Genomic DNA, 13,041 nt, shown 5'->3' on the forward strand with positions numbered 1-13,041 from the left:
CAGGTGAGCACACCAAGGCCTTGTGTGTTCTATTAAAGACTGAACCCGACTTCAAGGATCTTTAGTTTAGAAGTGTTCCGTAAAGCTGGGCCTTTGTCAGACTATCCTTCCTTGAAAGTCCCAAAGAGCCAAATTGTTGGTTGTATGGCGGAGGAGGAGGTGGGGCAGGTGGTGGCGACTGGCTCACCTGTGCAGGCATGTTGTGCATCTCTACTTGATAGTGCTGCATTTCTGCAGCCATCTCCAGAGACCTCTGGTTGAGAGATTCGGTGGAACTGTTAGGGCTTGGGTCTACATAATCTGTGCTCTGGCCACCGGCTGCAACATTTCCCTCCCTATCCTTAGAGCTCCCTGAGTGGTAGAGGCTGTGCTCCGACCCTTGGCTGTCCTCTGCTCGGTAAAGGTGTGCTTGGCTGTGCGCCTGTCGCAGACCTGGGCTGCATTCGGGGCTGGGACTAGCAGCGACCCACACTGGGTCCATGGCACCTGCTCCATGGTGGTAGTAATCAGCCCCTTCTTGGAAGCTGCTGTAGAGCGGTCCGAGCCGGATCTTAGCAGGACGGACAGAGAAGTGCTGCTCTGAGAAACTGTAAGGTGATGCCCGACCTGGGCTGCGGTAACTGTGGGCACTTAAGTCCTCAACACTGAGTTGCCTCCATCGACCAATCAGCTCCTCCTCCTCAGGAGCCAATGTGCTGCCTCGACGACTGTCTCCATAGGCGACACTTGGTGAAGAAGATGGAGGGAGTGGCTCATAGGGCTCACTGAAACAGGAGGACATGGTGCGACTGTAGACTGGTGAGCTGCCATTCTGGTGGTGGCTCATATCCGTCTGTTGGAAGGAATGAGTATTGCCAAACCCCCCTGGACTATCCCTCTCCCAAGATGAGTCACTCTTTCTTTCATAGTCGCCCGCATCCCTCCAGTCCATGTAGAGGGAGTGGTGGTGTGGGGAGGAAGCTGCACTGCTGGGCGCCTCGTTGCCTTTGTCCTCAGACCCTCCTCCACTGAAGCTAGAGTAAGAGCTAGAGCCTCCCCCCAATGTAGGAGGGAACTTTGCAAAGTGCTCCTGGGAGAAGCCAGCTCTCAGCCCTACCGAACCTTCCTCTGGGGTGCTGTCAGTGGAGTTCTGAGGGCCATACAGAAGCTTCCTCTGACCGTGAAGATCCATGCTCGGCCTTCGCTCACGATGGCGATCATCAGGGCAATACAGGGCCGTGTCACTGCTGTACAGGTCAGATTTGTAGGCTGCACGAAGCCCCAGCCGCTCCCCGCCCAATCTCTCCAAAATAAAAGTGTGGTCCTGGGTTTGGGGGCTAGGGGAACGAGAGGCCTGGCTGCTGCTGCAAGCTTCATCTGGTTTCTCCAACACTTTAGCAATCAGAGAAGCTGGCACAGACTCCGGGTAGGTGTGACAGAGAGGAGACTCCTCTAGGTGCATGGTCAGTCGCTCTTGGAAATCAGCAGGCAGCTATAAGATATAGGAAAGAAAAGGTGATGATGGGAAGAATATGTGATAAACTTGTTTCTGCATCAGTGAAGAGAGATATTTTGTAACACTTTTGCATAGTAGTCACACAATTCTCATCTATTGAATGTAAATTGTGCGTTGAACACCGTACACTTCATTGCACTTCAAAATACTCCCTAAAGTCAATTTAATGAAAAGGTCTATCAGGCTGTGAACGCTATAACGCTCCTTTTAATGGCACAACAATTTAAGTTTACTGCAGGTTGCACTGAGCTGTATGTTTTCTGTGTCAAGCTGTAAAATATCAATTTGTCAGACTGTTTAAAGGGAAGAACGTGGGGCGACTCCTTTTATATGTAGGTTTTCCAGCATTTCATGATTGTTTTTCAGATGTAATTTTGACCCATGTGAGCATTATTTTTTCCAAACCTTTGCCCAAATTTATAATGCGCCAGCCAATGATATGGCTGGTTTGCATGCATAGTTTATAATATTGACATATGAAATGTGTATCATTGGATTGTTTTTTTGTAGCTCACCAATATAAAGTTTTTGACATGGCTTTGATCAGACTTTCTGCAAACATGTGTGATCACATCACATACAGACACCTGCAGAGGAAGTTGTAAGCTCAGTCAGAAGACATTGACCTTTTTCAAAGTGGCCCAAGTCCTCAGTGGTCCTGTTCTTTATCCACCACTTTAAAACAACATCTAATGACCTAATGTCTCCACACGTGCTATGAAATTTCTGTGGATTATAAGAAATAGTCAAAATTACGGTTTTGCTATAGAGGAATGTATGAGTGGAATAATTTTTACTAAATAACACATAAAAGGTAAATAACATTGCTAAGTTTAAAAATACACTGAAGGCACCATTTACCGAAGCAGAAAAAATTAAATGAGTATATATTTGGGTATGAGCATATGTGTATGGATATGAGTATCTATGCATTCATGTATGTGTGTGTATAAAGTACATGTGCAGGTCTATGTATGTAAGTTTCTGTGTGTTTGTATATATAAATGTACATGAATCTGTTCATTTGTTTTTAGAGATAGACTATTTTGCGTTGTATGTATGAATACTTGTATATTCACAATGAAACTATGAGCACAGGACCAAAGATCCAGATCTGTCTTTTTGGTCCTGGGGCCAGCCTCTAAAAGAGTGACAGAAAACAGGTTACTGAGGCCTGATTGCAATTTACAGTCTAATGCCAGGAATAATAACACATAATTAATTCTTTCTGCTTTCAATCAGATGCATAAAAATACCTGGTCAGAAAAGCCTGCAAATCTTTAGAGAACAATTTTATCTTTACAGTCTTACATGGAAGTTTTGTTTTTACAGTTTCCGGTTGCATAAGGAGTTTTATTTTCATGATTTCATCACAACCAATCAGTAAACCTTTTACACTAAAAGGGTTTGACTTTTATTTTTCGATGCACTTGGCAAACAATTTGTAATGTAGTGACCCTGCACCATCTTTGAGTTGAGTATCTAGGTCTTACATAAATAAATCATGGTTGAAGAAGCTGCCACAAGAATTTGGGCCTAAATTTCCACTAGTATTCTGCCACAGGCTGTCTATGGACACCAATGGATCCAAATCAGCAGTTGGTGTTTCATGTCGAGGATAAGACTCCACTACTCTCTAAGGATTGTCAGCTTTTGAATGGGCATTGTCGGGAAAATTACCCATTAATGGCTCTTTATATGCAGAACTGCGGCCCCATAGTATGGTGTAATGTCTTAATGAAAGGCATTAATGTGTATCCATGTGGCATTCAGACTGTTTTATGTGTTAATTGAAGTATTTGTGTCAGTATGTCACTTCTTTCTGAATATAACTGCACTGTATCCACAATATATTTACATACGTGGACTGCTATAATTGTGTTCAAGACTCCCAATAAAACATGTAATTTTCACTCATTAGAAACCCAGCAGAAGAAAAGAATATGCTATACGTGCTTGCCTTAAAAAAGAAAGACATTGTCATATTTTGAGTTTATCTCAGTTAGAAAGCTTCCATCCTCTCTTCGTACCTCTCCATAGCAACAAGAATAAGTTCACTGCAGCGCTTCACGATCAGGAATATAGTCTTAATTGGCAATCAGAGGCGAGCTAATTATAACTTAAAACAAGAGACAAAGAACATGGAAAGACATTTTATATCATAACAGTTTGATCGCAGCCAAACCTGATGCAGATGCTCTCTGTGCTTTTTTTTTTGCAGCAAAACAAATGGCTAAAGCACTTCAGCAGGCACTGAAGAGCCACTGTACTTCTCAAAAATGCTGCAGCATCATTCATCAATATGCTCTCGATTAGTTTCCGCCCACAGGACCAGCAGAACGGTGGACTTACTGTACAGGGAGTGCATGCATAGCCTTTGACCCCCATTATGTTTGGCAAAGGGGAAACAGAACAATTTCTCACACTATGATAGATCCTCGGCTGTGCATGCATTTGCATGTGCTTTTTGTCAACTAGAGCTGATATTTTGTGAGTCTTATGCAACCATTTCACTTTCCATTGATATTTCCATGCAGTCATATGGGTAAACCGTAGAGAGACATCCTTTAACCTTGTGGACACTCACTAGCCTTATTGTCACGTGGGGAGAGGCACAAAGCCCACAGCTGACGCAGCAAGAAGGGAAGCCAAGCTGGTCTAGTGTTAAAATGCCCACATGCATTCTTTTCACAAACAGAAGCAGGATAGTATGATGAGGCTGCAGTGTGGTCTTCATCTGCATTTTGCCAAACACTGTAGTTTTACCTCAACTGTCCTTCTGATTGATTCGTATTGTACCTTGAAGTAGTTGTCAAATGAATTATTAAACATAGTTTGTGTGTGTGTTTTTTTTCTTAAACCTTGTCTCTTTGAGGTGTAAGGTATGTAGCCAAAAACCCACATCTTAAGTTCTTCTACTGTATTTTTGTCCCTCCTGTAGTCTCCTCCAGTTCACATCACTCTGCCAAGTCCTGTCTCTTATCTTTTCTGGCCCACAAAGGACAAGACGACCTTCTTGTTAAAGTGGAGGCTGCAAATTCTTCCTTTAAAATTAAGCTTAGCGCTGCTCTTCCAATCCCTTACTCATATCACAGGGCTGAAATGACAACATGTTCATTCTTTATGAACTCTGAGTCACGGCACAAAACTGGAAATCTCTTGATCTTTAAAAATAGTTTCTGACAGGGTGAATCTAAAGCAACTCATAATAAGGAGCAGTTAAAATGGGAAAAATGACAATCCAAGCCTGTAAAGTGAGCGCAGGTCTCACCTCAGAGAGCTGGGCCCTGTAAAGAGACTTGTTGCACTGAAGCAGCTGAGCAGCCAAGTTACAGTCCTTTCTGTACAAATCCTGCAGAAGTACAGCATGGATACAATCAACAGAAAAAACAGGCAGGGATACACATGAAACATGCATCAGTTATGTCAAGTATATCCCAGTCATGTAGTTTACTCTCCTGGATCTCTGGAAATAAATCTGTTCATTTTTTGCTCTTCATTTATGGAAATGAAACAGGAATGACTGCACTATATCTGAAACTTTGCAAAATCAGGGTTTGCAATTACCGTTGTTTTTAAAAATGAGCAAAATGATCAAATCAAAACCATTAATTTAGTTTGTGATTGTTTTTTCTCTCCTTTTTTGTATTATCTGCTTCAAACAATAAGTAACTAAAACAACAGTTTGTTTACTGGCTCTGCAATTAGGAATTTAGACTGATTAGCATAAATGAAATGTTTTTTCATTTAAAATTTCAGCAGAGCTGATGGAGAATATTGAGAGAGGAGAAGAGACTTTTTTGGGAGGATGATGGCCTTGCTTGGATGTGTAAAAGACAGCAGCGCCATGCAAGCTGTTTCACAGTAATTTTAACATTTACTCTTGAAGAGTGTGTGCAATTGGCTTTTGCCTTTTTGTATATTTCCTGGAAAAACAGGCCATCTTTAAAGATCCCGACACCCACAACAGATGCAAAGAAACAGCTAGTATGTTAGGTGCTCTGATGCATCTTTTTACATGACATGTGAAACAGTGGCACTTGAATGCACTGCTCGAATAGCATCCAAGGAAATACAAATCACCCCAAAGGGGGTCGTAGTTTATATCTGTTTTAATCCCTAAGAGAAGACAATGGACAACATAAACAAAACAGCATTTGCATGAAATAAGATGATAATTAGTTCAGTTTAAAGCTGGGTAGGTAATCTTGTTCAGAGACTTTTGTTTTTTTACTCTGGGTGAAGTGGTTCCTTGTCCTGATAGTAGTCTGTACATTCTGTAATCATGAATAATAGTGTTAGACCCCTCAGTTTACTGGAAATCTGTAAAAACTGGGATCCAAACGGTGATCCGGATCACCACCAATATTAAATCACTTCTTGCTTTTCACATTTCCAACTATTCCTGATAATTTGATTAAAATCCTTCCATAACTGTTCAAGTTATCTTGAACACAAACAGACAAATGGATAAATGCCAGTAAAAACATAACCTCCATGGCGGAAGTAAAAAAAAAAAAAAGCCTTGGATCACACAACGAGCAAAACCAGAGGGGGAGGAACCAAGACAGGGCGTCACTTTCAAATCTTGCGTTCTCCCCAGCTTTTAGCATGCATTTCTTACAACAAGACAGAACCACCATAGACTGCTTGCTTATCCTTAGGGTAATTAATATTAAGAAAAAAGCACTAATATAACTTACATTGTCCTCCTGTAGCTTCTCAATGGTAAGCTTTGCCTCCATCAGGTGGTTGTTAAGGACAATGATCTCTCTGCTGAGGGCTCGTTTTTCATCATCATGGTGCTGTGACTGACAACAACAAAAGGGGGATTGATCAGAAGTTAGAAACAAGGCTTCCGTAAGAAAAATTTTTTTTTTGCATTTTTGCATATTCATGTTAACCATTAGTTTTAATAAGAAGTCAGTGATGTTTTGATCATATTATTTTCCTACAGAAGAGAGAAAACATGTCCGCCTTTTATTGGCGACAGAGCCGAAGCGCAGCAGAGAGGGAGTGGAGGGATGTGCAATATGTTTGATTCAAACTTCACTACTTTCCATGTTATGTGACTGCAAAAGATCCTGCTTCACTCTCAGAGTGCTCTGATTTATTTTTGTGCCGACGTGACAAGTGCCTTTATTTGAAAACTGGATATTTTCAGAAAAAAAAAACATTGCTTTTTAGTCGACAGTGTGTTCAAATTGGAGTTGCACCCATGTGACTCGACAGAAATAATTACGTGTCCTTCATCGCAGCGCATTTTCTAACAGATTTTTAACAGAATATGGACGGGTTTTTTTTGTAATCAAAACATAGATCCTGGTATTTCTATGAATGTAAACAGATTACACACGAACAGGGCTATTATTACAGTTACATGGGGCATGGATTGGTAGAATAAGAGGTATAACTGAATACAAGTACTTTGGGACATAATATTAACCGGCTGCTATAACTATATTCAGCTCCCACATTCTCTCAGGATTTTACATTTTGTGTGAAACTGAAGTGAATTCTTTGATAAAGATTTACCAGGTCTTTAGATTTGCCAAGAAAATCCAAAAATTTTAGCTCAGCCAAGGTCCTTGGATTTATGGCAGATGTAAGCTGAATTTGTTTTTCCAGTCAAAGTGTGCAAAGTTTTAGCTGTTTGGAGAATGGTGAGAGGAGAAGCACAGACACTTGTGTTTATCTGTCTTGTAATTACATTCTTTGTAGTTGTGCAGGGCCCGGGGGTCAGATGGGTTTGTGGCACCTCTGGAGTAAACAAGCTTTACGATTGCAGAGACTTACTCAGCACCTCTCTCACCCTTGAGGAGGAAGTACGTGAGATGAATACATGACCGCTGATGAGAACACTCCTCATGGAGAAAAAGCTGTTTGGCCTTTATTTTAATTATTTAGTTATTTTTTTCAAAAGAGACCAATTTTCTTCATTTAAAAAGCCGAACAACCTTTGGCTCCTTATTATCTGCACCTAGTATTTCATCTTGTATACTCTATGACTGTAATGATTATTATATATTACAGAAACAAACCAATTCCATGAGCATTTTTTCCAACTATCTATTCGCTACAAAAGACACCTGATGGTCACACAGTGTTTTCAGGCAGAATAGTTAATTGTATCTGTCCGCAGGCAAAAGCAGTGTCTGACAAATGAAGTGAGCTATGTTGCTCTGAAGAACAATGGGCTTGCTATCACTTTGCCAATGGGAGGAGGACAACCAATTGCAATAAGCCATAATTAATGTCAGTGGCACTAACAGCAGGGGATTTATTTTTAATCTGGGTCCTAGAGTGTTCTGTACCATTTCCACACACCACGACTTTCTTCAATGCTTCCCTTCCTTCTGTGGGTACAGCATGCAGTTATGGATGTAAAAACTTTAAAACACACACACACTTAGACACACACAAGTTTACGCACTTACATTTCTGTGGATCTTTTCCTCCAGATCTTGGTTGATCCTTTGCAAAGCGGAGTAGCTGCTTTGTATTCTAAACCAGATAATAAGCAACAGTGTTCACTCACAGACAATATTGTTTTCACATACTGAATATACAGAAGCAGCCAGATACCTTTCCAAACAAGATACAGGCAGATTGCCAAGCTTAGCTGATGAATACACATACATTCATTTTAATTTATACTACTTAAGTCTTTTGTCAAATCTCACTGAATTTGTCAAATAATTTATCAATATGTGACTGTTTTACTCTTTGGTGTTTGCAAAATGTTATATACTCACTCCTTGAGAGGGTTCCTTGAATAAGACTGGTTTCTAGATGAATATCAAATCTGCATTTTTTTCTACCTCTCTGTCTGCTTCTCATCCTTTGAGGAGGCAAGGTTCCATTTGCATGATCACTAAATGCAGCTCAGTGCTCATATAAACATTTTGTTTGTGGTTGTTGTTCATTACAGTATTCAGTATGCCTTCCTTTGGGTGCTCCTGATGATTGTCTGTTGTGTTTTCTTTGAGAAGCTGTAGGATATTTACGCTTTGTTTACAGCTGTAGCAGCAAATTGTCTGGGTTTTGATTGATTTGGGTTTAATTGTACAGTTGTGGTGGTTGTGCTCTGTTTCTTGTACCTTTTTCTCAGTTTTTGCTGAGGTCAAACTTTAATATGTACATTCAATGTACATTTATGTGCATTAAGTTTCAAGAGGAACCCTATGTCAATAAGGCTCATCTTCCACCTCCCTGTTTTCCATAGCATCTTCCTATTGCCTGTGAAACAGGGATATTTCTATGTGTCTATGTGTTTCAAGAAATCCCTCAAATACAATTAACACTTAAAAGCCGCTAATATGAGTCATTTGGTATTATAATAGGATTTTATGTGTTATTATTTGTTTACTTAAATAGATTGCCCAAATAAAGCGGAGTGTTTTTCACAGGGGATAAGATTTAGTGACAATATTATTAATTAGTAGATCTTGCATTCATGGGTGTGATTCAATTACTCCCACTACGGTCCGTCTTCTCTCCCCTTTGCCTTTCTTCCTTGCTTTCCTTCTCCTCTCATTGTAGCTTTTGGGGTTTTCTTTTTCTCTTTTTTCAGCAAAGCAAAACAAAACTAACCAGGCAACAGTGGCTGTAGCAAAGGTAACAGGAAAGGAATCATTACAAGATGCAGTTTCGGATGTATCACCACAGCATGTCATACATAGTGGTGGAGCTTCTATATTTTGTTATGTAATCTGGTTGAAGACAAATATATGCAGTACTTTGAATTTTCTCAACTTAATGCTAGCCTTTAAAAAAATAAACCCATTAAAATGTGAATGTATGTCCTCCAGACATCCTATAGTCTGGGTACGGAGCTTTTCCCTGAATGACTAAGACAATGGGCTTACAGTTTGTAGTTTTAGTTAGTTTTACAGGCTGTAAAAATAACGTATAACACCTTTAGACTGTGGCTTAATAGAGAGGAAGCTATCCAAAACATCACACCGAGGTTATATGGGGAACATGATTCCTTCAAATGTTTCTCAGCTGTAAAAAGGAAAAAATAAAAATAAAAAAGCTAAAAGTTTGAGCTGTATTTACTGCAATGATTGTGGTATTTATTAATGATACATTTTGGACAAAAAAAACAAGAACATTTGTGTTTGGTGGATTATTTGTCTTTTGCAACAATGCTTCCTGGCAATAAATTGAGAGCCTGTTTACTTCCACTGATGCTATATTTGTAAGGAAAATGCATTTGTGGAATGAGTAGCGGAGCTGATTAAGTGAGCTGCACACTTGAAAAAACTTGCCAAATCTTCTCTGCCAATGCCAAACAGCTTGTTCTGCTATTGACTTTTCTTTGGTATCGTTTATTAGATTGGATGATTAAAGTCTGAAGAAACAAAACACACACGGGCAATTTTACAATTTTGAGTTTGCCTCCAATGATGGCATGCCTCGTTTTTCCAGTGAGATCCAGCTCCACACCATCACACTGCCTCCACCAAGAGCTATTACCCTATATGTGCAACAATCAGCACATCGTTCTCCAGGTTTTCACCACACTTGGAAATTTCTCCACATGTCCAGGTTCCAGTGCACATGTTGCCCATATCAGTGCAAACAGGCCTGATGGTGAAGGCCTGTCATGGTCATTAACGGCTGAATAAGCTGCTTGCCACTGAAGATTTGGCAAATTTTTCATGGACACAACTCATATTCTCTTCATTACAAATGTGACACCATTTAAAAAGGAAACAAACAGCCTTCCCAATGGTATAACTTTTACTTTGAGAAAAACACTCATTTCCTTGCTTTTTGGGCTAAGTTTGCATAGTTGCACAAAACAATACCCTTTTCTCCCTGTGTCAGAAAGGAGTCCTCTCTGCTTGGTGTAACTGCTTGATTAGAAGTTAACAGGAAATCTAGGTCCATTTTTGTGGCTCTAAACACAGATTTTACCAAATATTTTGGATTGCATGACTATTGTTTGCATCTTTCAATTTCCACACTGGCTTGTTGTGCAGTTTAAAACTGTAACTAAGGATAGATCTTATCTAAAATGCTGCAAGGGAAAAAAAAAAAAAAAAGGGATTTTATCATGTACTTTTTGCCTTTCTTTTTTGTAGGGCAAACTGCATAAAGTAATGAGAATGATCTTGGTCTTACATACCTAAAAACACAAAATGTTGACCAAAATCCTTTTATTGCTTTTTAAACCTTAAAACCTAATATTTGGCCCTGTATAACTCTGAGTTATGTTACAGCATGTAATGTGAGCCCACCTGCGCAGTTTATCAGTGAACTTGTCCAGCTCCTCCTGTGCTCTGCGTAGCTCAGTCTCCAGGTACTGCCTAGTGGAGTCAAACTCACTCTGCAGCAGCTCAAGCTTGTGTGTTGTGTAGGAAAGTCTCTTCCGCAAGTCCTCTTTCTGCTCCAGCAATGAGCTATACAAACATATAACAGGAGATGATTGTGTAAAGAGCATAGGATGGAGAAAGCAAGCTTGTAACATGGGTCTGTTCTTGTCCAAATTGACTTAAAACGGTCTATAACTTTTTAACAGCCATGCATTGTGTGATGAGGACATCATGAGAGGGTGATAAAAGCAGGGAAGTTCTTTGGAAATGTGCTTCGTATCAAGAAAACATGAAACCAACACACAAGCTTTAATTGAAAAGCCCAGCAGTAAACATGGAAACAGCTTTTTAAGCCATTAGACCTTTGAGCATAATATCTTTTCCAATATTAGAACAGCACATCACAGAAATCCAATCATTAGTGAAACTGGCCCATTGAAAAAGAGGAAGGCGAATGCTGTGATTGCACATGAGCCTATGAACTCTATCTCATAAGAATAAACCCTGAAGGCTCGGCTTTACAAAACAGTGACATCATCAACATGTAATTTGGCAAGACAGCACAATGATGGCTATTTTTAGAGTATGTGCATTACCTGGACTTCAATCTAATAAAAGGGCAAGTGTGAGTGGCAAAAGAGGAAATGTCTGTAGCTGTGATGAATCTGAGAGTGCACGGCTCGGCTAAATGGACCTTGTATTGACAGACAGATGGAGGAAGGAAGGTAATGACTATCTGTGGCTGGAACACAGATAGCCCAGAGTGGATGGAGATGTGGTCATGTCGCTCTTTTCAGTTTTTCTATTTGTCTGGGGGTTTTTTTCTCTCTCTTTTAACAAGATAGTAGATACTAAAAATTAGGGGGGTGGGGAGCTGAGTTAGGATATAAAAACATCAGGGACATGTTGCAATTTAATTTTATTGTTCCAGGTAATAGAAAGTATCACCTTGTTTCTATTTTATTACATGAGCGAATAATATTTCTGCAACCAGTGAGACAAAAAGTAGACTAAGTCCATCCAGACGTTTAATAGTTCTCTGTTTGGATTGTTTTTATCTTTACTCTTTTCCATTTTTGTATCAACTATGCTTTAAACTTAATGGTTTATTTAAATCATTAGATAATTACATATACTTGACATCTATGTTACATATATGTAATTGTATGTTTGTACAACACATACAAGCTAAAACTTTCTTAAGCTGCACCACCAGCTTCCTTTTATACATGATACGTAGCTGACTTGTTATCTTCAGCATAATTATCCTTCAAACTGACCAATCGCAATGTTTTTATGCCTGTAGCGCAGCTCTGCTCCAAGAAATGTTTGTACATATTCAGTTTCCTGCCAGTCACTTTTAAATGTAGTGCAATAGCAGAATTAATGCTGAACTGAAAGTGAAATTATAAACTGTTTATGTTTCATTAAGAGCTGCTGCATCTGCAGCCATATACCAGCGAGTGAAAAATAGCTGCCTACTATGTGATTCAATGAACGTCTCAACTGACATTTGAGTGCTGCAACATCCAGCAGTGCCCACCACCTCACCTCCTGCTTCATTTTGATTGGTAGGTGCTCGCAGGGGAATACAGGTGTTTGTTGTTTGCTACAGGATGACTTTACGTTAAGTAGCTCCAGGGATGAAAAGTCCCCCATTAGTGCCCTCCACTGTGAACAGGAGCTGAGTCACACGTAATGAGTGTTTTCACTCTGGTGAGATGAGATGACGAGGCAGCATGACTTCTGGGCTTTGAAATGCAGGATGAGGCTGCCTTAGCACCACTGGGCGACAAGAGGAGAAACCTTGTGGGTGGATGGACGGACAAACAGATAAAAAACCAGGACGGATGGAAAGATGGCTTGAGAGATTTACTCTTACCTCTTTTTAGGGTGTTTGCCGCCATTTCGGGGGACTTTTAAGGCAGTTTTGCCAATGTATATCTTTTTCATGGTTTGTCTGTGTTCCTTCCCTCTCATGTGTTTATAGGACTTGACCACAGGGGGCTGGCATGTATGTTACTTTTCCAAAGGACACCAGCTAAGTGTGGCTCACAGAATTATTGAGTGATCTACCTGTGTTGACCCTGCCAAACAAAGCAAACAGACAAGTTGGCAACTATTAGTAATTTCCTCAAGCAGGGATCCCAACTGAAGGACACAGTCGATACTCCAGTGGCACTGGAGTGAAGCTGCCAACATTTTGAAGTTTGATGATAAAAA

At 40.1% G+C, this 13,041-nt stretch overlaps 1 protein-coding gene across 1 annotated transcript; it reads right to left on the minus strand.

Annotated features, from left to right (window-relative positions):
* Nucleotides 1-61: 61 nt before the first annotated feature.
* LOC306767116 (brain-enriched guanylate kinase-associated protein) lies at nucleotides 62-12,798 on the minus strand (the record flags this gene model as incomplete). The annotated part of the gene is made up of 6 exons (XM_079255035.1): nucleotides 62-1,471; nucleotides 4,767-4,847; nucleotides 6,199-6,306; nucleotides 7,933-7,999; nucleotides 10,744-10,905; nucleotides 12,701-12,798. 6 exons carry the CDS (start codon nucleotides 12,796-12,798, stop codon nucleotides 62-64), a joined length of 1,926 nt encoding a protein of 641 aa, XP_079111161.1.
* Between the last annotated feature and the right edge of the window lie 243 nt (nucleotides 12,799-13,041).

Source organism: Telmatherina bonti (assembly GCF_933228915.1).
Source record: "Telmatherina bonti genome assembly, chromosome: 16".
Lineage (NCBI taxonomy): Eukaryota > Metazoa > Chordata > Actinopteri > Atheriniformes > Telmatherinidae > Telmatherina > Telmatherina bonti.